We start from the raw sequence: 27510 nt of genomic DNA, 5'->3' as shown, positions 1-27510 counted from the left end.
TTAGATGCAACCATTTTATTTGCTATTTGGATGACACTGCTGATAAAGCACTGTATACATAATATTTTCTAAACTATTTCAGCCTCTTTGACGAACTTCAGCTGACAGTGTCAACAGTTGTTTAGTGCTAGTTAAATTTGGATTATGAAAGATAAATATTATAATTATTTTTTCCGAATTCTAAATTATTCCGGAAAACTGTTGCGGAAGGATAATTTATTTCATACAATCCTTCCGACGACTTCTACAAATGTAAAAGAAAATTAGTTTAATCGGTCCAGCAGTTCTCGAGATTAGCGTTTAGCAAAACATTTATCGACTCAATTTTATTTATAAGTTATAGGTTGGTAAATAGATATGCCATAACGTTTTTGTGAAGTAAACACAGAGTGAATTTGTGGCAAAGAAAGTCCTGCCTGAAATATTGTTAGTCTTATTTTTAGAAATATTTCCTTTAGTTCTGATGGTTTGTTTGGCCACTATCCTCTCACTCAATTTTCAGTTTATATATTGTTATAATCTAATAAAAACACGAGTTAATCTCATTTAATGTTAATTTATATTACTACTAGCAGTTAATACCCATCAAGTAATATCATGTAAATGGATAAATGGATATTAACAAGAAACAGTTTTTGAACCAATGTTTCTAAACTAGCATTATTGACATTATTTCGAGCAACGCTATAGTTAAATGACGACTGTCAAAATGTCCTTATCATAATAATAAATTTAATAATAATCTGTTTAAAAACTAGTTGGTCATAAAAAATGTATAAGTTATAGGTTAATATTGATATACGCATTCCATTACAACAGACTTTATTTGAGAAACAACAGAAAATATTGTACAAAAATACGTTATGTGTGAATTATGTACTCCTTTGTTAGAGGAACTACATACATGAAGCGATCTTGACGAGTCACAAGTATTGCCAAGCCTTGTCATCTGGAAAACATAATATCTGTTAAAATTAGTCCATACAGTTTATAACAGATTGTGAGAAAATTAACAAGACTTTTGAGAAAGGGAGATCGTTCAATTCAGAACGTTAAGAAGCGGCGATTGTGTAACTACTTTGAGTTTAATTCCATAAGAATTATTTAAAACAACTTTTAAGCCCTGATTTTTGTAAATACTACTATGGTTGACTTGTTTAAAAAAATTTGTATCCAAACGATTCTTTGTTTTCATTTAAATTATATCTTTTTATGAACGTTTCAAGGAAAATTAAAATAACTGTTAAGGTTTCAAGATGGTGGCCGTTCAGTGGTTTTGCAACGTACACAATCAGATAATTAAAAGTGAATATGTTTACGAGCATAATTTCGGATTGATAATAACTAAACTAACTACACGTATTTATAACCAATTTTTATAATTATATCGATTTTTGTCTTGTAAAGTTTCAAGATGATGGAGTATCTAAATATTTGAGTGTTACGAGTATATCATTATGTCAACCTTGAGAGTTATTGAGCCATCACTGTTGTGAAGAATAAACATTTCAAGTAATAATGCACGTTTAGTTTGACATTTCAAGAGCCACTTACGAAATCTACCTTTCTTACTAAGCCAAAAGGGATATTTTTCTACTGGGTTTTATACTTTTTGAGTATTTAAACGAGAAAACACAAAAAAGAGAGGTTCGTTTCTGATACAAAAAATAAAAAATATCGATAAATCTAAAAATAGCGTTTAGATGTAAACTAATTATATTTCTGAATATCCCTTCCAGCTCAGTCGGAATTAAGGTAGATTTCACATGTGGCTGTCATCTCTAAATAACACATTGAAGATGTATTATTAGTTTGGATGTTTGATTCACACAACACTGATGGTAAATAACCATCAATGTTGGCGTGATAGAATTTAGAAAGTCCACACCTGAACCTTACTAGAAGAATTTGTTTATAACCATTACATTTCTTTGTAAAAAAGTGGACTTAATTTAGTTACAATTAATCAGAAATATTAATATAAAAATAGTATTTTCGATGCCATTTCTCAAGCATCCAAGATAATATCAAATTGTACGTACAACAAAATGTAGTTTTTAAGAGAGCTATTGATACATGTAATGAATGTAATGAAGGTCATACCTTGCTATTTGAATGGCTTATATATTACGAGTTTGAAATGTCCTAAATTTGAACTATTATAACAAAAGTGGCAATTTCCTGAAAATTGACAACTGTATCATATTTTAGAAAGAGAAAAAATTTGGATTTAATAAAATGTTGAACGAGGTAACAGCAAAGAAACTGTGAAACCATAGCAAACTTTGACATTTTGGAACAACCTACGTACAAAAAGCGAATAAATTTAAACTTTTTTCTCAAAATGGTAAGTGGCTCGAACCCTTTACGTTAGAAAATCTGTCAATAACAACTCCTACCCCTCCCTCCTAAAGTTCTATTTTGGGGTATTTTAGGATGTTAAAAAATATTTCCCGAATTCTTTGGGGTCGAAATATAGAGTTTTTGTTAAAACGTAGAAGGTAAGTTTCTTGGTTCAGCCGGTAAACATCGTGGATATTTTGTCTGTCTTACCCTGTACAGATTCACTGTTCAAGCGCTTTACAGACTAGCAATACAATGTCCAGGCCCGTACTCATACCGACTTTTATCGGACGATTTTACCGGGGCCCGGGCTCTCTGGGGGCCTGGGCCAGGCCCCGCCACACGTATATTTGAGGGAACCGTGTTGGCGGACGAGATAGCTTAATCTAATAACTGTAACTTACTACTGAATCTTACTTTTATAACAAAATAATGAGATGTCAATGGGATTACTGGAGGGGGGGGGACGAAGGCGCGGTGGCGGGACATGACGGGGCCCGAAAAAACTTAGTACGGCCCTGAAAATGTCCGTTTAGTTATTATATGTTTAGGACAATGTACCTAATCTATTTTTCTTGTTTTAAGTAGACAGATTTCTTGGATTTTTTCATTTAGTATGAAAAAGTTTTTTTATTATTTCATATTTTGTTACTAGTAAACATAGTCAGCATTTCAACAGCTTTTCTTCACACATATAACCTCCAAACTGCAAAAACCGTAACAAACAGCTTGTATCAGTATATTATATTACGTTTATACTGGGCATTACGACTTCTATGGTAATTCACTTATTTTCAATCTTTACTATCAATATACAATGTTATATATTTTACACCATACTAAAATTTATGTGCCAAAGTTACGTGTTCGAGATTCTGCATTACCAAACGTATGTACATACACATGTAAAATTACATGTAAATAGTAAAATAGTTCTAATGTGTTTTCCTGGGGGGTTAAAACTGTAAAGAAATAAACATTTTTAATTTATCATTTTTAGTAAACAATCTCAGTGATTACTTCTTAAAATATTTTTTCTAATTACATTTTTAGTTTGTGTACATAATATATTTTGAATCACATTCAAAAAAGTAATAAAATAGCAAGTACAAGTTTAAACCTCGACTAGCAATACTATGTAATATAACACTATTCTTGCTCTGGTATACGATGTTTAACTAAATAAAAACTAGCTCGATTAATATGCTCAAGGAACTGAAAGGGTAGCAATGACAGAACTCACCGTCCCTGGGGAGGGAGTTGGGGAGGTATCTGCGGGTTTGGCACCACGGGTTGTGCCGGAGGGAGGTACACTGGTAGTGAAGTCTCCAACGGTGCAGAACACGGGAAGTACATATACAAATTGTCATCGCCGCTTCCATCTCTAAACTTCCAACAGCTGGAGGTCTGTGTAGGATATGATTGTTCACGACGTACAAACCATGGGCACATACAATTCCTTATGGTTTTCCACCAACAACACCCTGAGTCTTCATCCCGACCATTCTTGTGTCTAGGATTAGGTAGAGGTGAAAATTCTGGAAAATACTCAGTTACATCCTCACCTGAAAATTAGATACACATAGGATTAGATATCTCAAAATATCACGTACTCCTCATAGTTGCTTAGTGTAATCTAACAGAATTCACATCCTGTCAGTCACATAGAGCTTTCACAGTCGTAAGTCACATTGGACAACCTCCTCATTGTTAGTTAGTGTAATATTCCAGAATTCACATCCTGACAGTCACATAGAGCTTTCACAGTCGTAAGTCACATTGGACAACCTCCTCATTGTTACTTAGTGCAATGTTCCAGAATTCACATCCTGTCCGACATAGAGCATTCACAGTCGTAAGTCACATTGGACAACCTCCCCATTGTTAGTTAGTGTAATATTCCAGAATTCACATCCTGACAGTCACATAGAGCTTTCACAGTCGTAAGTCACATTGGACAACCTCCTCATTGTTAGTTAGTGTAATATTCCAGAATTCACATCCTGACAGTCACATAGAGCTTTCACAGTCGTAAGTCACATTGGACAACCTCCTCATTGTTACTTAGTGCAATGTTCCAGAATTCACATCCTGTCCGACATAGAGCATTCACAGTCGTAAGTCACATTGGACAATAACCTCCTCATAATTGCTTTGTGTAATATTCCAGAATTCACATCCTGTCAGTCACTTTCAGAATCCTTATCTACTTTTGGTTGATAATTTATATTCTATCAGTATCTTTCGTAGTCTGCCGCGAGAGAATAATGAGAGAAGAGAGTAAGAAACTTTATTCAAAACCTTTTAAACATTATACGTATTGGCTTAGCATTAGCGAAGCCTATCACAATAAGGGCCGGCTAAATTTACTTTCTGTTTCTGTCTGTCGGTCGGTATTATACGTGCGCGATGTTTGGAGAACGAATTGAGCTATTGAGTTTAAAATTCAAAATGAAGATTACTTTCGCATAGGCAACACAAGTTCGATGATGGTGCTTACTCCTTTATGGGGTTTGTCGGTGAGTTGACGAAGCCTAATTTGTATATACGATATGTCGAGAACAAGTTGAACGATAATGTTAAAAGTTTTCATAGCTTCATATTACTCAGAGAACGCCAGATATTCAATTTGCATCAGTACTTTGCTGGATCTCTTGAATACAACTTGGGTTATAGACTTGAAATTTACAGGAAACTTCTTTTTTACATAGGCAATATAGAGTTCAATGTGAGTAATAGCTCTCCATGAGATTTGGATGAATATCAGCAAATAATAAATTTCCGAACAATATCTCGAGATTGGATTGAGCTTCAGAATTCAGATTTTTGCATGAAACTTCATACCTACAAAACATAATCGATTTCTTTGAAGTTTCCAACGGTACACACACGGTACCTCTATCGGATTTTTCTGAACATTGGCCAAGGCTGTCACTCAGGTATCATATAACTATAAATATTAAGTTGTTTTGACTGACAAAATGTCACTTCTGTCAGATTACTTTAAACAGCGATGAGAAAGTCATCCATTTGACCTGTGATTGCTCTTGCTGGTACGACCAATGGTTACAACGTTTATAAAAATTTGATATTTTGAGATATCTTATTTTATGTGTTTCTTATTTTTAGCTGAGAATGTGATAGAATATTGTCCAAAATATTCACCTCTACTTGCTCATTGTCACGTACATAATAGTAAAATTATGGGAGGTTACTTATTCCCCTGATTACTAATTAACCGCACTTTCCGTAATTAACCGTAGCAGATAGCTTTCTCTTATAATAAACGAAGAAATTTGTATTGCTTATGAAGCTAATGGCATTTTTCATATATTAATTGCTACAAATGATCTACATTAACATTGGGCTGTAGTAGTGATGACGCTGTTCAATTCACAACAAATTATATAATATATTAATTGTATTACCGTTTTCTTTAATTTAACAGACAACAAGCTATTGTTAGGTCTCAATCAATTATGTTTTCATTTGACTTTTCAACTGACGACTACATGTCACCAAATGATAAGGTAGTTGCAGATTAATAATGAAATTAAAATATTAAAATTAACTTTATATAAATTTTAAATTTGATACCAATTAGGCTACTGGGAAAATGTTACCACACAGGCCACTTTAATGTGCATAGAAGACGATGTAAGAAGCGCTGTCGACAATTTATTAACTGTTATAATACTTTCAGTTTAACTCGTGCATTTTATTTTATGCATCATAAATGAATACTGTTGATATTTAAATCATATCGTATTTATCATACAGAATTCTGTATCAAAACTGGTAGTGGATTATTCTAAGAAAAAAAAAAACGCAAACGCTATCTACCCCCCCCCCCCAAATATTGTACGATAATACGTTGTTATTATCATTTTTTTACATAAGTAAAAAATCTGAAGCGATCTCGACTAGTCACAAGTACGAGGATTATCCAGGGCTTTACCCATTTTAACCACACACAAAACACACACACACAAACACACACACACACACACACACACACACACACACAATACTCTGTAATATTGTTTGTTCAAAAGTTTATTGGTCAATTTGAATTTAGGGAAAATAATAGAGTGACAAGATCTAGTCAGAACTTATTACTAAAAATTCCGTTTGTAACCAAGGAATCGAGTCGGCATCAATTTTATTATATGGGTCCTAAAATATACAACAATTTCTTGCTGCATTGTGAGCAGACCATTATTTTTTAAAGGAAACCTAAGGTAAAATTAAAAGCTCTGGAATGTGTCAAGAACTTACCTCTTGATTGATAAAATTATTGGTGTGACGAAATGTCTTGTCTTTGTTATATAGTATATAGTTGTGAATGTTATCTTATTGTAATGTGTATATATATTTATTTGTTATATAGCTATTTATTGCACTTGTATTATCACTGAGTCTGGCCTGGTTGACCCTATGTATCTGTATTATAGTTTGTTTTTATTTGATTTATTATTATGTTATGCACTGTTTGCTTGCTCTGTAAATGTATGAATTTATTTATTTATATGGATTGTTAATATGTTTTTGATTATATTAATTGTTATTATATTTATTTATCAAAGTTATTAGTATATTAATTAGTATGCATTGTTAATATAATTATTTGTAAAACTATGAATTCGAATAATTATGCATGAAATGTAATATGTGTTCTTTCGCTCTAAATTTTACGGTATGTAGTAATGATTAGTTACTTTAAATAAGGATCTGGGCACCAACTGCTCCCCCGCACGCGTTGGGGGATGAAAGTGTATGTATGAAATTGTATTGTATTTTTCCTGAATAAAGTGATTTTGAACTTTGAACACGCGCGCGCGCGCACACACACACACACACACACACACACACACACACACACACACACACACACACACACACACACACACACACACACACACACACACACACACAACCCACCTAAAACAACTTGTGATATTTTCTTCTTGGAACTTGTCATAGCTGTCTACCGGCTGGGCGCTATTTTATTTTATTATTTAGAGTTTTTAATTTTATAAATAATGAATATTATATTATTTCATTGGTACTACTTCACAAATATTAAAGGTCTTAACCACCTAAAATCACATTTAAAACGATTATAATGTGTTATAGCGCCATGGGCACATAAGGAAAATGTTGCTTGCATAAGTTAATGGGATTGATATTACATGCTTTCTGTACTCTACAGGGACCTCTATATCTCTCACAAGGCTGAAGTTTGTAACCTACTCCGTTTAAGGGGGTTCGGTATGCCCTATCCTTCCCATGTTAATTTGGTCTATTTTATGTACCTTTTTCTCAGAAACCTTTAAAGCTATCATCATCAAACTTTAGGACACTACTATTTAGACCTTTGATAACATTTAGAGCGGAACAAAGTTAAAAAAAGAAGTTTTTATTTAATTTGTTGTAAATAAAAAATTTATTAATTTTTTGTAAAATAATTTATAATTATAATTTTTTTTAATAAAAATTTAAAATAGATTTTTATAATGTCTTCCGCTCTAAATGTTAACAAAGGTCTAAATAGTAGTGTCCTAAAGTTTGATGATGATAGCTTTAAAGGTTTCTGAGAAAAAGGTACATAAAATTGGCCAAATTAACATGGGAAGGATAGGGCATACCGAACCCCCTTTTAAGCTTACTAGGCCGTTTAATTACATATAATTAATTATGTAAGTGAGATAATGAGCGGACTAATTGACATTTTGTATTTTTAACTTAACAACTAGTATGGAATTATAGAATCGTAATCTATATATCAGTCTGAAATATCACTTTGCCTTTTTAATGTTTATTTTTGGTGACAGTAATATTTTGGCAGGTTATGTGTTACATCTTTTAAAGGATCTTCAATACAGATAATGAGTGCGCTAGTGTCATTAATTTTTGTTCTGATATGTAGAAGTAAATCTTTCTCCTCGTCTTTAAATATAAATACTATTTTATATAGTTTTCCATTTGAGAATTTATAGATTCGAACAGAAACATCCGGTTTTGGTATATTGTGTACATAAGATTCAATGAAATTATTTTAAATGACTCACTTGTATGTGATTTGTAAGGCTTCCGTTTTATCTAATCTTTACAGCTCTAAAGTTTCTTCTTTATACGTTCAAGACATATTATCTTTAGCACTATGTAATATATCTAATAGTTTGATTGTTTTGTACAATAGTACCTTATATACCAAGTTAAATGTTTTCGAGGCAGAGGCTCTGATGTTTTTTTCATTGTTGAGCAGATTATTAACAGTTTTATTTGGAAATTATGCTTTAGTTTCTTTACATTTTTATCGTACTAAAAATACTACAGCAGTATGAGTTCATTTTTTGTTAAATAGTGTTTAAGATTAACCATAAACATAAAAAAGTGAAAAAAACTTATAAATTATTGGTCCGTTTGGATTTTTGTGGGTAAAATATCAGCTACTAAATAAGAAACAAACAGTTGGCGAGATGTCTGATGAAAACTGCGTTTCTGTTAAAAGGCTCTACGAAGTAAAAAAAGTTTAAAGCAATACATTTTATGAATTGTAATTTGGTTATATTTTACATATATGTTTATTTATTAAATCCTGTTTTACGATAATTTCGTTATAAAATGTCTATTTAAAATAAATGTTTTATTATTTACAATTTTACTTTGTGAATCTATTTTGAATTACGTTGCAGATACTAATAGGATCACAAATATAACCCTAAACCTCAAAAACGTTCTAGCTCTCGTAAGTAATATGAAATATCGACACTGGTCTTGATATCGTACGTAATATTAAATATCGACACTATTCTTGCTATCGTACGTAATATTAAATATAGACATTTTTCTTGCATAAACACCCTTGGCAAGAACATATCTACATTGTTCTTGCACTCGCATACGATGTTAAACTAGATTAAACTCGCTCGGCATGTAAGCTATGGTACTGAAAGTACTAAAAATGACAAACTTACCACCCCTGGGGCGGCATTTGGGGAGGTATCTCTGGATTTGGCACCTCGGGTTGTGCCGGAGGGATGTACACTGGTGGCTCAGGTATCCCATACGAATACATACAAGGGACGCACGAGTTGACACTCAGATTGTCATCGCCGCTTTCATCTTTTACCTCTGAAACGCTGGAGGTCTCAGTGGGCTGTGAGTTTTTACGAGGTACGGTCCATGGACACAAACAGTTCCTTATGATTTTCCACCAGCAACACCCCAAGTCGTCATTCCGATCTTTGTTACCAGAAGCAAGTAGAGGCGAATGTTCTGGACAATATTCTGTTACATTCTCATCTAAAAATAAGAAACACATAAGATCAGATATCTCATAATGTCAAATTTTATTTACGAATGTAAACATTCATACTAACACTGTTGTAATGGATGATGTCCTCCTGGTGGGTGCTTAGTGTAATGTGAATTCACTCACGGTCACTTACAGCAGTCACAACTAAATTGTTGTTTAGTGGTATACACTCAGAATTTGAAATCTATCGTTCACATAATCTATCAGATTTTAAGTGTACCTCTTACTCTACGAGAGAATCATGAAAAGTTAGTATGAAACTTTATCCAACCCCAATCAAAAATGTACTTATTGCCTGAGCGGTAGCGAAGGCATATCACTTATAGAGTTGGTAAATTTTTCTTTTTGTTTACCTGCGTAAGTTTTCGTGCACGATGTCTCAAGATATAGACGGAAATGTGTAAATTATTATTAAGTAATTTAACAACAGTCCCATCATGTCAGTCACGGTCTGAAGACATGGACGACAATCTCTTTATTGCTGTGTAGTGTAATACCCACAGAATTCTCTACCTTTTAGTCACAGTCGCACACCATAATGGACGACAACCTCCTAGTTGTTGCTTAGTGTGATACTTCCAGAATCCACTTCTACGTCTGGTTGAATTAATAGCCGCGTAATATATGCTCTATCAGCTTTTATAAGTACCCTTTAGCCTGCGAGTGAATCATGAGCAAAAGAAAACTGTATCAAAAATGTCTTTCCCTGTCTGTTTGCATATTTGTGCATGATACCTAGAAGTAATCACTTTGGATGCGAAGTAATAATGTCTTTAAAATGGTGCGTCTGGTATAACGTTACGATCAAAAATAATGGCTTGAACTGTATGAGGTTTAACATAGTTTATATGGGGAAAATCCAAGGTCGTTTTACTACAAGCCAGCTCTTAAATTCATTGTTTTCTTCCAAGCAATTAATTCTAGTTTCAAAGATATGCATCCAAACTCTTTTGAATTTTCCTTGTTAAGATTTTATGTTTTGAATAATTTTTACATAAACGAAGTAGTATAAGCAAATTTGAGATTTATTAAGCATTAAAAATATATTAAAAACTGAAAGGCGATTGAATGTGTATTTGAAATGTGGCAGCTCCCATACTTCCACGGTTCAAAAGAAGGGCGAATAAAACTGTTTTAGGTATAGCCTATATCGATTAAGGGTTAAAATCAGGATGAATATAGCCGGCTCTGAACAACAAACAATCATGTTGAACAACAAATAATTACACCACCAAGGGGGAGGGGTTTCCCGTATTTTGAGTACGTTCGTATATGAAGATCAATAATATGTTAATATAGGATTATATTATATTGTATTATAATGTATATATTATATTGATTATATATAATACATTATTGATATAGGATTATTATATCAATAATAGAACAATTGTTGGATCTAAATTATAGTAATAAAGTATAAAATATAGTTACGGTACAAACTCTATATACATTTTACTCGATTTTAAAACAAGTATAGGTTTTGTAATTATTCTTGATAAACATTTACTACGTTTACTAGCCTGTTACTCCTATGGATCACCAATTAGTAATTTTTGGAAATAGTTTTCATGATTCTTCTCAGAAAATGAAGGATTTATTTAATTTTCTATTATTTTCTATAAAAGAAAATTGTTTTTCCAGTAAGAAGAGCTCCTCCTTCGATAAAATATTTAATTAAGTTTTTATTCACAAGTGTAAAGAACATTCGATTTTTAAATGCTCTTGAATCATTAGTGATTACACAAACAGTTACGTTTTTGTTCCAAGAGGACAGACTAATTTTTAACAATACAAAATAAAGTTTTAAACTTAAAATTCACCTGTGACGCTGTCATCTCCAGCATCCTCCAGCGAAAGTCTGCTCTCACAATTTCCTGGTACATCATCTGTTTGTTGTTGAAGATCCGACATGAGATAATATTTCAGTATTAACAATTTCCGTTAATATCCCGCAGAGGTCGAGCTCTCTGACTGAAAAGCCGGTAGCACTAGTCTATCTGCAAGCTGTAGTACAGCTAAATCTTGTACCGCTTCTGTGTTGCCATGACGTCAGAATGCGCAGAGGGACGTAGGCGTAGTGCGCATGCGCTAGTTGGCCCCTTCGAGTCAAAAGTCAAGAGTCAAGATATTTATTGCCATTGACATATCATTACACTGAAATGGGCTAATTTCTGATACTTTAAATACAAAAAGTTGTAACAAATTGGTTTAAATGCATTTGTACATTGTAAAAAAATTATAAAACTAATTTGCTGTTGTTAAAACGTAATTTGGATCTCATCTTCAACAAATTTTCTAATTGTATAAAGCAGATTGCTCAAAAACCATTAATACAATTTATGCTTAAGTTTATACAAATTTGAATTCTAATCAGTGTCATTAAAAAAGTGTACACAGTTAATGGTGTGGAGTTTCAAGTATATTTTTGTTTGTATTTCATCATAAAATATATAAATCATCAAGTGTGCATTTTCTTGAGATAAAGATTCAAAGGCCGACAGTGTTGTCTTGGTGCAGCTCCCACCATAGATCATCACGTCTTGTCAGTGAACCGCTGCTCGATGTCTTTACTGCAGCGTACTATCCAGTGTGAAAACATTCGGTGTCAACTCAAGTTGACTTCCTTTTTCTTGATCAGGGAGGTATTGTTGTTAAGTAAATAATAATTGACCAACCAACTGAATCTGAAAAAAGTGCCAACAGAGAAAATAAATATTATTCACAGCCAAGCCCTACAAATAGTCTATCATTTATATAAATAAATATTGTTAAAAAAAATACCCCAATGTGACTCAAAACGTGGGTTTCATACAGTACAGAAAGATTGTGGTAATGTTTCGTGCCAGAATAGCTAAAGAAGGAGTCAAATCAATAGGTTACCCAAAAAGTTTTCCACGCCAAGAATAAAAGACCCAGGAAGGAAACTAAAACTGATTGGATGGTTTTGATCATTGAACCTTAATAGAATCTTAAATGAGTTCCATCACAATGAAGACACTCGACCGACTTTAAAAGAATTACTTCAAATAAACAGACATAGAATAAACTACAAAGTAAATATCTCTAGCCTTAGACGGATTGTCAGGAGCTTTTGAATTTATGTGAAATACAGAACAATTCAAAAACCTTCTTGGAAAGTTCAGACACCAGGAACCTAGGAGAGTAATAATTGAAAAACTGTAGATTCCAGAGAAGAGGGCGGCCCAATCGTGTACATAAACGATAACTAATTTTCATAGATGTACGACTCTCGAAAATGTAGGCTTGCCAGTGAAGCAGAAGGTTTGAAATCATCAGCAATAATGAAAGTTGGTTGGATTACACGGCAACGTACTCGTATATGAGAGCGGCGACTATGGTTTTGTACTAAATTCACTTCTTAAGTTCAAATCCGGACCCTAAACTGGAGATTATCACAAATAAATTAAATACATAAAAGTGTAAAAATGGATCAGAGAATCCTATTCATATGAAAGCAAATTTATACATATACTTAATTTTTTCTCTCTCTGTTTAAGCAGATAGAACACTTGATTTTGTTAACTATAAAAATAAATGTTGTACTATAGGGTTTCTATGGTTAGTTTTGAATTATTATTGAGTATGTATTATGTTTATATTTAATCTTTCTTAATGTCACAGTTATGAGCTAAACATAAAAATTCATCACGTGTGTATTTTATACCTTGAGTAATTTTTAAGTGCCAACAGAAGTTTGTCGAGTTTTGTGTTTTGATGTGTATGTACATGGTGACGGAAACCCCAACACAGGTAATGCCTATGGGGTCCCTACTTTATTTCGTTTTTATAGTTTTTGTTTTGATGGTTATGATATAATTTGTAAAACTTTTGTATATATTTGTAAAACTGTATATATTTTTGGCAAAATAAAGATTGTTTTGAATTTAATTGAATTAAGGTCTGAATTTATCTGCTGTTGTAGTAAGAAAATCAGGTTCCTCACATCAGAAACTCCTGTAGGTTTGGTACTTCTTTTCAAAATTACGAGCGCAATTTTTACCAACATTTTTAAACATAGTTCCGTCTAAAATCTGACTGAACATTAAGCCTCATCAGAATTTTAAAACGATTAAAACCATATAAATATGATGTGTACATTTGACATTACCCAATGTCTTTATCAATGACTCAACAAGACCTACGGTCAGCCTATCTGTGCAGTAACTGTAGATAAAACGATCATAGAACTTTGACGTAGATAGGATTTTCTTGGTTCAAGGAATAACCTAATTGATTTTAAGGTTAAACAGTCAAAGAGTAGTCCGTCTGTCTGTCTGTTGGTCTGTGCGGTTACTCTTGACAGAACTATCCTACAGATTTTAACGTAGATAGATTCTTCTTGGTTCAAGGAATAACCTTAGTAATTTTAAAGTCAAAAAGTCAAAGATCAGTCCGTCTGTCTGTCTGTTGGCCTGTGCGGTTACTCTTGACAGAACGATCCTAGAGACTTTAACGTAGATAGGTTCTTCCTCCTTCAATGAATAACCTCATTGATTTTAACGTCAAAAAGTCAAAGAGCAGTCCGTCTGTCTGTCTGTTGGTCTGTGCGGTTACTCTTGACAGAACGATCCTAGAGACTTTAACGTAGATAGGTTCTTCCTGTTTCAATGAATAGCCTCATTGATTTTAACGTCAAAAAGTCAAAGAGCAGTCCGTCTGTCTGTCTGTTGGTCTGTGCGGTAACTCTTGACAGAACGATCCTAGAGACTTTAACGTAGATAGGTTCTTCTTGGTTCAATGAATAACCTCATTGATTTTAACGTCAAAAAGTCAAAGAGCAGTCCGTCTGTCTGTCTGTTGGTCTGTGCGGTAACTCTTGACAGAACGATCCTAGAGACTTTAACGTAGATAGGTTCTTCTTCCTTCAATGAATAACCTCATTGATTTTAAGGTCAAAAAGTCAAAGAGCAGTCCGTCTGTCTGTCTGTTGGTCTGTGCGGTAACTCTTGACAGAATGATCCTAGAGACTTTAACGTAGATAGGTTCTTCTTGGTTCAATGAATAACCTCATTAATTTTAACGTCAAAAAGTCAAAGAGCAGTCCGTCTGTCTGTCTGTTGGTCTGTGCGGTAACTCTTGACAGAACGATCCTAGAGACTTTAACGTAGATAGGTTCTTCTTGTTTCAAGGAATAACCTTAGTAATTTTAAGGTCAAAAAGTCAAAGAGCAGTCCGTCTGTCTGTCTGTTGGTCTGTGCGGTTACTCTTGACAGAACGATCCTAGAGACTTTAACGTAGATAGGTTCTTCTTGGTTCAAGGAATAACCTTATAGATTTTAAGGTCAAAAAGTCAAAGATCAGTCCGTCTGTCTGTCTGTTGGTCTGTGGGAATACTCTTGACAGAATGATCCTAGAGACTTTAACGTAGATAAGTTCTTCTTGTTTCAAGGAATAACCTTAGTAATTTTAAGGTCATAAAGTCAAAGTGCAGTCCGTCTGTCTGTCTGTTGGTCTGTGCGGTTACCCTTGATAGAACGTGCTTTCTCTTATCTTACAAAGGCGTCTAATTCACTCAGTGGACCAGCTGGCCTATTTAATTTGCTTAAGTAGTGGCCTACTATATTTAAGTTCGCCGACACTCACTAGATTGTTTAATCACTAGATTTTAACGATAATCTATTATCAACATTCACACAGAACACACAGTAATAGCTTCACTAGGGATATTGTAATGAAGCTGCAATGTGTTTTACAGCTTCATTACATTGAGTTAGTACTATCAATAGTTGCTGAGACGGTAATGACAACTGACGTTGGTAACTCAACGTAGCCTTACTACGCGACACGTGGTATGGCGTACTTCTACATTGTATATACTGCACAATTACAAACTCGAGCATAAAATGGCCGTATAGTATTAGCGTATTTGGACATTGGAGCCAATATATTTTTCTTATTGCGAATAGATAGATATCTTGGATTCCCATATTTTACCACTATACACAATTACAAGTTCAACAGCTGATCAATTTTTCTTCACAGATATATAATTTCCAAAATGACAAAATACCCTAACAAACAGTATATTACAGTTCATATAGGTAAAGGTCATTATAACTTTTAAGGAAATTCACTTATGTTCAATCTTTACTATCGATAACATTTTATACATTTATACATCAATATGTGTTTATACATAAGTATGTTTATACATAATACATCAATATGTGTTTATACATAAATCTGCGTGTTCGAAACACTGTAGTATCAATCGAAAACGTATTTTGCATACATACATAACGTATCTTAAAATATTGTTATGTTTCTTGTAGTCATATAAGTTCGAGTTAAATAAGCTGATTTTCATGACAAATTGATTTGTCTTTGGAAAGCGTAAGATACTTGTGTATCAAATTTCATCTTTCTAGGACATCAAGTAGCTGAAAAACGAAATATGGGTTTTCTAGGGTTTGCAACCCCACTTCAACCTCTATAGCTGCTTGATGTTTATGAAAATGCTTAATTTTTCTACTTAAGTCAGGAAGCATACATACGTGTGCCAAATGTCAACTTTCTGGGATATCGGGAGTTGAAAAATTATAGTGGTGAGTGAATGAGTGGGGGCTATACCATTTTTATATGCCTCTGAACTATCTACCAATCTTTTTAGGTATTATTCTTGGACCAAAGACAAATCAAAATATCATATTTTGGCTATAAAACTCAATATTTTCCCAAATGGCCGCCACTTTGTAATTTTCACGTAATAATGTTTTAATTTGAGAACGACTGGTTGTAATAAGTTGAACTGTGGTACATAGTTTTTCATCTTAAAGGCCTAATTGCAGTAAAAATAAGTGTTTTACAAGTTGTTCATATCTAAAAAAGACATTTAATAAGAACAGTTACTGTTATTTAAATTTAGTGAGAAGATTTAATTACATATCCAGTGATATCATGTTTTAGAAAATCTGTTGATAAATGAGGGAGATAATTCTATTCAAATAAGCCATGTACTAAACAATATCAGCTTCAATACTTGACAGAACTGTTTAAGAGCCACAAAAATCAGCTGTTTTAACTTTAGCTGCTCTAATCAGCCGATTATAACATTACATTGTTGAACTGTGGTTATAATATCCTTTCTATTGCAGGAATTAAAATGTCTTTTGTGTGAAACATAAGAAATCTGTAATTTTGCTGCCTAGTTTTGTTTAACTTAGAGAAACGAAATTAAACTTGGAAATACCAGGCTAACTTTACTGACACGGATCAATATGTGCAATCAATCTGGCGGTGGGAGTAATGAACGTTACTTATTTAATACTGGCCTGAAATTGTTCAGCAGCTATAATTCAAAATCACACGTGTATATATATATATATATATATATACACACACGTATATATATATAATTATATATATATTATATATATATATAATTTAACAATTTTGTTGCTCGAAATTTATTTCACTAATTCTAATTTAAGAATTTCGGTTCCAGATTTTTTTCTTATTAATTTTTATTTACATAATTACACAATATGTGAATGATAAGGGATAGTAATATCAAATCAAGTTATTTCGTGTTTCATACGTATATACATATATATATATATATATATATATATATATATATATATATATAAATTAATTATGTAAATAAAATAAATATTTTGTTTCAGAAAATCTTGTTCGTAGAAAAGTTCTATAAGTTATGCTTGGATGGACGTAATGAACAATATACACAGTTCTTTGTTTGAAGGTTATTTTTGAATTTTGTGAAGGAAAAGGATTGTGAAGGAAACAGGACATTTGCCATCGGTAAGTTTGCATCGTTAAGTGACAGTAAACACTCTACGTTTCGAGATCTGCAATCTGATCTCTTCTTCAGAAAGAACTAACCTTATACATAATTACAAACTAGGTTTAAAATAAACAAATCTTACTAAAGCGTTGTGGCACGCCTGAGTCAGGAATCACAACCTACATGTTGTATGTCAAACTTCACTAACACTAAAGACACTAAAGACTTAATAAAAAACTATACAAAACTACAATACACTAATCATTAAACTAAACTACGAATACAGGTGTCACAATGATGTCTTCACTCTTACTAACCTTCTACGAGGGGGTGACCAGAGGGGGTAGCCAATGGTAACAACCGGCGGCTAAAACAAGATGGCGGAAATACAAGGGAAGGGGAAACAGGAATGGGCCCTTTCGTTATTATTTGGTTCATGCGAGATGAACTTCTTAAAACCATATTGTTCGCATTGGTTTATCCGACAAATTGGTTTATTGCAATCCGATCCGTTTGATACTTTTGGTATTCTCTTTAGTTTCATTTTTTAGAATTGGCAACCAAAGCGATGCAACTGATCTTGACTGATGGTTTTGATTAATTGTATGTTGCCAATTTAATGTATAATTGCCTCAATTCCTTTTGAAGAAATGTGTTCCCCGATGTATTTATGTGGGCTTCATCCCAATTCATCTATGATGGTCTTCGGACCAACAATGGTGTGCAATTTTTGGACTTTTCTGTGAAACCCTTTCTCGTGTTTTCTTTTGTGTTCTTTTATCCTTATGTTTAGTGGTCTTTTTGTCTCGCCTATGTATTCCCTATTCCCTTTTATACATTTATACTGTAAAACACAGTTTTTTGGAATCCTGTGTGCCATTTGTGTGCCATTTTTTGTTTTGTTTTCTACGAGGATTTTTGTGTCTAAGAGTGTGTGTGTTTTAAACGCGGTTCTAATGTGTTGTACTTTCTACCTACTCTTCTAATTTTCTCCGATAATCCCGGCACATAAGGGATTGACAAAACGCAAATTTTATCACAATTCTGTTTTTCTGACTCAGGAATGATTCTTCTGGTTCGTTTGCACTTATTAATTACTAATTGAGGATATCCATTGCTTCTGAGATCCGATTCAATTTTCTTAAAATTCTTCTTTTAGTCCACTTTATCTGATGCTCTTTGCTCTATCAACAACGAAATCGAGTAGGCTACTCCTTCTTTGACAGATTTTTGATGGTTGGATTGATAATTTAAATATTTTCCTGTGTGTGTTATCTTTCGAAAAACAGTTGTCTTAAGGACATCCCTATCTCTTAATACACACACATCCAAAAAGGGAAGCTTGTTTTGGACTTCCACTTCCATTGTGAGGCGGATGGAAGGAGAAATACTATTAATGTGATTCAAAAAATTATTTAATTCAATGTCTCCATGAGAAAAAATAACAAAGGTATCATCCACATACCTCCACCAAATCTTCGGTTTGAACTGAGCTGAAGCCAAAGCTTTTCCTCCATAAAGAATTGGCCCATAAAGATATTGCGAAAATAGGAGACAGTGGAGAAACCCATTGCCATCCCCTCATCTTGACGGTAAATTTTACCCTCTAACTCAAAATAATTGCATTGAGTGCATAGTTCTAACAGTTCCATAATTACTGGCACGGGAAGTTTAGTTCTATCCTTTAATGTTTGGTCTTCTTTGAGACGTGATTTAATTAATTCCGAGAGTTTCTGGAACTGGCACATTTGTAAATAGACTTTCGACATCAAAACTTACCAGTTTGTCAGTTTCAGTCAACTTTAGGGATTTTGACTTCTCTACGAAATCCCTGGAATTTTTGATGAAAGAGTCAGTTTTTCCTAAAACCTACCAATGTGTTCCTACGTAGTGTTACTGTTTCTTGTTTCACTGTCCGGAAAAATCCTCTTCCATCTTAACACCATCCATCGTCAAAAATAACCTTCAAACAAAGAATCCATTTCCATCGTCAAATCAAAGACCTTGAGAGCTTGCATCCTTAAATTAACTACAACAGTAATTTTTAATCTTTCTTACGGACCCGGAAATGTAAGGTTGAAGACCCTTAATGCTTTAATTACCTCAAAACAAAATTAATCATTTAACCTTTCTTGCATAATGTAAGGCTGTTGAAGACCAATATAGGGTTAACTCTAAAAATTTCTCAAGTAAAAAGCATCATAAAATTTTGTCTTCTGCTTCTAAATCTTTACTTAAAGAAAGAATTGCATATCATCATCGTGAAAAAATACTCCTCCAAAATAGTATTGAGTGTAAAAAACTGAATTTAAAACACTGATCGGTACCATGAATTCAACAACATTCTCGAAAGCATCCAAATAGTATAAAAATTTCTGAAACAATGGAAAAGAAAATCTCCAAATGGAAAAAATTAGGCTAAGAAAATGTGATTTGCCTAAGGATACAACGTGAATACGGATGCAAATAATAAAAACGTAATCAATCTCTCTCAAAAATCCTGAAATGAAGCGGAAATATCAGTATTATCCAAGGTTTTTAACAACTTTTCTGTGGACAAAAAATCGGTAAAGGCACTGGATTTCGTAACTGGAATTGAGTCGGCTGTTTCTCAGTTACCTGAGGAACAGGGTGACCGCTTCCGCTGCGAGGCCAAGTCTTTTACTCAAGAAAAAGGCCCACAAAACGATATGACAATAGAGGAAAAAAGGCCAGGTCGATCCTTGGGAAGATGACACGGTCAAAATCTTACCTGCCGACAAAGGCAACGCTACTGTGGTACTTGACTCAGTAGCGTATAAAGAAAAGATTGCGGGAACTTTACTTTAAATACTGGCAAATATACAGTTTTTAAATAATAAAGACGACTGATTCATTTGAACGCAAAGTAGCAAACACCTTAAGAAAACATAAAGAATTTTTTTCAGATAAATTTAGATCTAAATTAACTCCTCACCACTCCAAATAATCCCCCATATGTATGGCCTTCCCAAAATCCACAAACCTACCCATCTCCGGCCCATCATTAGTCTCGTGATTCACCTTGCAGGGAATTGTCTAAAGTCCTCTTGGACATCTTAACACCATTGGTAGGAAAAAACTGACTCTTCAAAAAAATTCCAGGGATTTCGTAAGAGAAGTCAAAATCCCTAAAGTTGACTGAAACTGACAAACTGGTAAGTTTTGATGTCGAAAGTCTATTTACAAATGTGCCAGTTCCAAACTCGGAATTATTAAATCACGTCTAAAAAGAAGACCAACATTAAGGATAGAACTAAACTTCCCGTGCCAGTAATTATGGAACTGTTAGAAACTATGCACTCAATGCAATTATTTTGAGTTAGAGGGTAAATTTACCGTCAAGATGAGGGGATGGCAATGGGTTCTCCACTGTCTCCTATTTTCGCCAATATCTTTTATGGAGGATTCGAGCGCGAAAAAGCTTTGGCTCAGCTCTCAGCTCAGTTCAAACCGAAGATTTGGGTGGAGGTTATGTGGATGATACCTTTGTTATTTTTTTTTTCTCATGGAGACATTGAATTAAATAATTTTTTGAATCACATTAATAGTATTTCTCCTTCCATCCGCCTCACAATGGAAGTGGAAGTCCAAAACAAGCTTCCCTTTTTGGATGTGTGTGTATTAAGAGATAGGGATGTCCTTAAGACAACTGTTTTTTCGAAAGATAACACACACAGGAAAATATTTAATTATACTCCAAATTATCAATTCTGTCAAAGAAGGAGTAGCCTACTCGTTGTTTGATAGAGCAAAGAGCTTGTGCTCAGATAAAGATGGACTAAAAGAAGAATTTAAGAAAATTGAATCGGATCTCAGAAGCATGGATGGATATCCTCAATTAGTAATTAATAAGTGCAAACGAACCAGAAGAATCATTCTTTCCTGAGTCAGAAAAAAACAGAATTGTGATAAATTTGCGTTTATGTCAATCCCTTATGTGCCTGGATTATCGAGAATATCGGAGAAAATTAGAAGAGTAGGTTAGAAAGTACAACAATTAGAACCGCGTTTAAAACACACAACACTTTAGACAAGTCTCGTAAAAACAAAACCAAAAAAATGGCACACAGGATTCCAAAAACTGTGTTTACAGTATTAAAATGTAGCTGCAATAGGGAATACATAGGCGAGACAAAAAGACCACTAAACATACATAAGGTAAAAAGAACACAAAGAAAACACGAGAAAGGGTTTCACAGAAAAAAGTCAAAACACCATTGTTGGTCCGAAGACACATCAAAATTGGTATGAAGCCCACGTAATACATCGGGAACCACATTGGTCCGAAAAAAGAAATTAATGATTGGGATGGAAGCCCACATAATACATCGGGAACCATACCACAATTTCTTCAAAAGTCGAGATTAATTAATTGAGGGCTAAACATACATTAAAAATACCATAAAAACCAATCAAACGGATCGATATTTGCAATAAATTCCTGAAAAGCGGACTAATGGTGGGTTTAAGAAGTTCATCGAATGAACCAAAGAATAACCAAAAGTATCAAACGGAATTCCCCTTCCTTGTTTTCCGCCAACTTGTTTTACGAAAGCGGACCGCTTCCCCCTCTGGTCAGTCGTAGATGGTTTTAAGAAGTTGTGACCATGAACCGTAGTTTATTTATAGAGGGAAATTTAAGTGCCATGTTCCCTTGGGTATTCCGCCATCATGTCTTAGCCGGCCGTCAGGCATGTATTGGCTACCCTCAGTAGCGTGTAAGATTTGTTTTTTTAGTAACGATATATTTTAGTTAGTGACCGTTGTTCATTTGACCGTAGCATTTAGTAAGATGTTAGTGTTTTGTATAGTTTTTCACTTATTAGTGCGGAAATGTCTTTGTTCCTTAAAGTGAAAAACATTCAAACATGTAGTTCTCGTGATTCGGACTCAGGGAACGAGTAAACAAATCAAAGACCGACAATCTTAACTAAACACATTCGTTTAATCATTTAACTTTTCTTGCAATTATGTCTTAGGGAAGACCATTGCCTATAGGGTTAAGTCAAAAGATCAAAAAGTAGGAAAGCAAACTGTAAAATTTTGTTTCTAATATTTACTTAACGATTATGCAAATATCCCGGAAACATCGTGAAAAAAAATCCTCCTCCAAAAATAACCTTCAAACAAAGAATTGATTCTCGGTACAGGAATTCAACTCCGGAACATTCTCGAACAGCATCCAAAATGAGAGTTGCATCTAAATTAACAGATAAGACACAAATCATTTCCAACTGAAAATTAGGCCTAGCATTTTTGCCAAATGTATGAGGAAATAATGAAAAACGTAATCATCTCCTCTTCGAAACCTGAATGATAGTGGAGGAAAGCCCAGTAAAATTTTTGTCTCAAGGATGACTTCTAAATCTTTACTTAAAACATTAAAGAATTCTGCTTATCATCATCGTGAAAAAGGGTGACCTCCTCCAAAATTCCCTTTTTTGAGCCAGTGTTGTATTAAAAAATTCAAAACCCAATTTTTCGAAAGAAACAAGGCCAGTCGATCCTTGAAATTATGACACGGTCAAAATCTGCCGACAGAAGGCAACGCTACTGTGGTACTTGACTAGAGCAGACGTGCCTAAAGAAAAAGATTGCAAAAAAGAATTAATAAGAAAATAACGGAAATATCAGTAATATCTCAATTAAATTTTCTGTGCATTTGAACGCAAAGTAGCAAACACCTTAAGAAAACAAAAGAATTTTTTTTCAGATAAATTTAGATCTAAATTAACTCCTCACCACTCCAAAATCCCCCATATGTATGGCCTTAACCCAAAAACCACAACCTACCAAAGTTCTCGTCCCATCTTAGTTCCTGTGATTTCACCTTGCAGGGAATGTCTAAAAAAAGATTGCGGAAACTTGGGAAATACATACCAGTTTTAGGAAAAAGACCCATCAAAAATACCAGGATTTCGTAGAAAGTCAAAATCACCTTAAGAAAACACGACAAACTGGTAAGTTTTGATGTCGAAAATTTAGATCTATTTACATTAATGTGCCACCAGTTCCAGAAACTCTCGGAATTATGCCTTTCCATAATACAAATCCTACGTCTCAAAGAAGACAAACATTAAAGGATAGAACTAAACTTCCCGTGCAGTCAAATTATGGAACTTTAGAACTATGCACTCAATGCAATATTTTGAGTTAGAAAAAAATTTACCGTCAAACGGTCAAATGGGTTCTCCAATGCGGATCCTATTTTCGCCAATATCTTTATGGACCAAAATTAAAGGATAGAACGAAACTTTGGCTTCAGCTCAGTTCAAACGAAGATTTGGTGGAGGTAAACTGTGGATACCTTTGTTATTTTCGCCAATATCTCATGGAGGAATTCGAACATTGAATTAAATAATTTTTTGAATCAAACCGAAGATTTGGTGGATTTGTGGATGATACCTTTGTATTGTTTTCTCATGGAAGACATTCCATGAATCACATTAATAGTATTTCTCCTTCATCCGCCTCACAATGTGGAAGTCCCAAGTCCAACAAGCTTCCCTTTTTGGATGTGTGTGTATTAAGAGATAGGGATGTCCTTAAGACAACGTTTTTTTCGAAAGATAACACACACATGGAAAATATTTAAATTATCAATCCAACCATCAAAAATCTGTCAAAGAAGGAGTAGCCTACTCGTTGTTTGATAGAGCAAAGAGCTTGTGCTCAGATAAAGATGGACTAAAAGAAGAATTTAAGAAAATTGAATCGGATCTCAGAAGCAATGGATATCCTCAATTAGTAATTAATAAGTGCAAACGAACCAGAAGTAATAAGTTCATTCCTGAGTCAGAAAAACAGAATTGTGATAAATTTGCGTTTATGTCAATCCCTTATGTGCCGGGATTATCGGAGAAAATTAGAAGAGTAGGTAGAAAGTACAACATTAGAACCGCGTTTTTAAAACACACAACACTCTTAGTAAGTCTCGTAAAAACAAAACCAAAAAATGGCACACAGGATTCCAAAAAACTGTGTTTACAGTATAAAATGTAGCTGCAATAGGGAATACATAGGCGAGACAAAAAAGACCACTAAACAAGGATAAAAGTAAAAGAACACAAAGAAAACACGAGAAGGGTTTCACAGAAAAGTCAAAAATTGCATTGCACAAGACCATCGAAGACCATCATATGAATTGGGATGAAGCCCACATAATACATCGGGAACCACATTTCTTCAAAAGGGAAATTAATTGAGGCAACATACATTAAATTGGCAACCAACCAATCAGTCAACCATCAGTCGAGATTTGGTTGCCAATTCTAAAAAATGAACTAAAGAGAATACCAAAAGTGATACGGATCGGATATTTGCAATAAACCAATGCGAGTCACACAATATGGTTTTAAGAAGTTCATCTCGCATGAACCAATAATAATAAGGGCCAAAGGGCCCATTCCTGTTCCCTTCCTTTGTATTTCCGCCATCTTGTTTTAGCCGGCCGTCACGATTACCATTGGCTCCCCCTCTGGTCAGTCGTAGATGGTTAGTAGACAGTGAAGACATATTGTGACCTGTATTCCGTAGTTTTTTAATGTTAGTGTTTTGATTAGTTTTTTATAGTTTTTTATTAAGTGCATGTTCTTTAGTGTTAGTGAAACACATACAACATGTAGTTGTGATTCCTGACTCAGCGTGCCACAACGCTTTAGTAAGATTTGTTTATTTTAACCTAGTTTGTAATATGTATTAGGTTAGTTCTTTACCTGAAGAAGAGATCAGATTGCAGATCTCGAAACGTAGTGTTACTGTGTTTCTGTGTTTCACTTAACGATGGCAAATGTCCGGGAAAAATCTGTTCCTTCAAAATTCCGGAAAAAAATCCTGGCACAATCGTCCGGTCAAAAACCCTTGAGAGCTTGCATCGAAATTACTAAACACATAAATCCATTAATACTTTCTTTAAAGGTTTAAGACTTTTGCCTATAAGGGTTAACTCTAAAAACTCCTTCCATCCATAGGAAAGCCAGTAAAATTTTGTCTTTGCTTCTAAATCTTTACTTAAAGAAAGAATTGCATATCATCATCGTGAAAAATACCTCCTCCAAAAATAGTATTGAGTGTAAAAAAAAAAAACTGAATTAAAACACTGATCGGTAACAGAATTCAACAACATTCTCGAAAGCATCCAAAATAGATGTATAAAAAATTCTGAAACAGATAAGAAAAAGAAAATCTCCAAACTGGAAAAAATTAGGCCTAAGAAATGTGATTTGCCTAAGGATGGCAACGTGAATACGGATGCAAATAATAAAAAACGTAATCAATCTCTCTTCGAAATTCCTGAATGAAGCGGAAATATCAGTATTATCCAAGGGTTTAAACTTTTCTGTGGCACAAAAATCGGTTAAAGGCACTGGATTTCGTAACTGGAATTGAGTCGGCTGTTTCACAGTTACCTGAGGAACAGGGTGACCGCTTCCGCTGCGAGGCCAGTCTTTTACTCAGAAAATTCCTCCCACAAAACCCAATTGACAATAGAGGAGAAAAAGGCCAGGTCGATCCTTGGGAAAGATGACACGGTCAAAATCTTACCTGCCGACAAAGGCAACGCTACTGTGGTACTTGACTCAGTAGCGTATAAAGAAAAGATTGCGGAAACTTTAAATACTGGCAAATTATACAGTTTTAAATAAAGACCCGACTGATTCATTTGAACGCAAAGTAGCAAACACCTTAAGAAAACATAAAGAATTTTTTTTCAGATAAATTTAGATCTAAATTAACTCCTCACCACTCCAAAATCCCCACATATGTATGGCCTTCCCAAAATCCACAAACCTACCATCCCTCTCCGGCCCATCCATTAGTTCTCGTGATTCACCTTGCAGGGAATTGTCTAAAGTCCTCTTGGACATCTTAACACCATTGGTAGGAAAAACTGACTCTTTCATCAAAAATTCCAGGGATTTCGTAGAGAAGTCAAAATCCCTAAAGTTGACTGAAACTGACAAACTGGTAAGTTTTGAGTCGAAAGTCTATTTACAAATGTGCCAGTTCCAGAAACTCTCGGAATTATTAAATCACGTCTCAAAGAAGACCAATAACATTAAAGGATAGAACTAAAAACTTCCCGTGCCAGTAATTATGGAACTGTTAGAACTATGCACTCAATGCAATTATTTTGAGTTAGAGGGTATAAAATTTACCGTCAAGATGAGGGGATGGCAATGGGTTCTCCACTGTCTCCTATTTTCGCCAATATCTTTATGGAGGAATTCGAGCGAAAAGCTTTGGCTTCAGCTCAGTTCAAACCGAAGATTTGGTGGAGGTATGTGGATGATACCTTTGGTTATTTTTTCTCATGGAGACATTGAATTAAATAATTTTTTGAATCACATTAATAGTATTTCTCTCCTTCCATCCGCCTCACAATGGAAGTGGAAGTCCAAAACAAGCTTCCCCTTTTTGGATGTGTGTGTATTAAGAGATAGGGATGTCCTTAAGACAACTGTTTTTCGAAAGATAACACACACAGGAAAATATTTAAATTATCAATCCAACCATCAAAAATCTGTCAAAGAAGGAGTAGCCTACTCGTTGTTTGATAGAGCAAAGAGCTTGTGCTCAGATAAAGATGGACTAAAAGAAGAATTTAAGAAAATTGAATCGGATCTCAGAAGCAATGGATATCCTCAATTAGTAATTAATAAGTGCAAACGAACCAGAAGAATCATTCCTGAGTCAGAAAAACAGAATTGTGATAAATTTGCGTTTATGTCAATCCCTTATGTGCCGGGATTATCCGGGAGAAAATTAGAAGAGTAGGTAGAAAGTACAACATTAGAACCGCGTTTAAAACACACAACACTCTTAGACAAAGTCTCGTAAAAACAAAACCAAAAAATGGCACACAGGATTCAAAAACTGTGTTTACAGTATAAAATGTAGCTGCAATAGGGAATACATAGGCGAGACAAAAAGACCACTAAACATAAGGATAAAAGAACACAAAGAAAACACGAGAAAGGGTTTCACAGAAAAGTCAAAAATTGCACACCATTGTTGGTCCGAAGACCATCATATGAATTGGGATGAAGCCCAC

The 27510-nt window shown here is 34.1% G+C and overlaps 1 protein-coding gene across 3 annotated transcripts; it reads right to left on the bottom strand.

Annotated features, from left to right (window-relative positions):
• Nucleotides 1–805: 805 nt before the first annotated feature.
• LOC124361946 lies at nucleotides 806–11838 on the bottom strand. Of its 3 annotated transcripts, none has more exons than XM_046816031.1 (3): nucleotides 11488–11836; nucleotides 3587–3908; nucleotides 806–949 (listed from the first exon to the last, which is right to left on the bottom strand). In XM_046816031.1, the coding sequence occupies exons 1-3, from the start codon at nucleotides 11576–11578 to the stop codon at nucleotides 946–948; spliced, it is 417 nt and encodes a 138-aa protein (XP_046671987.1). In that variant the 5' UTR covers nucleotides 11579–11836; the 3' UTR covers nucleotides 806–945. The 3 variants fall into 3 exon arrangements, with proteins under 3 accessions (XP_046671987.1, XP_046671986.1, XP_046671985.1); XM_046816030.1 differs by lacking the exon at nucleotides 3587–3908 and adding an exon at nucleotides 9324–9651 and having other exon boundaries at nucleotides 11488–11835; XM_046816029.1 differs by lacking the exon at nucleotides 806–949 and adding an exon at nucleotides 9324–9651 and having other exon boundaries at nucleotides 3772–3908; nucleotides 11488–11838.
• Between the last annotated feature and the right edge of the window lie 15672 nt (nucleotides 11839–27510).

Source organism: Homalodisca vitripennis, chromosome 5, assembly GCF_021130785.1.
Source record: "Homalodisca vitripennis isolate AUS2020 chromosome 5, UT_GWSS_2.1, whole genome shotgun sequence".
Lineage (NCBI taxonomy): Eukaryota > Metazoa > Arthropoda > Insecta > Hemiptera > Cicadellidae > Homalodisca > Homalodisca vitripennis.
The sequence above is the reverse complement of the archived record's forward strand: the minus strand, read 5'-3'. Positions and strand labels throughout refer to the sequence as shown.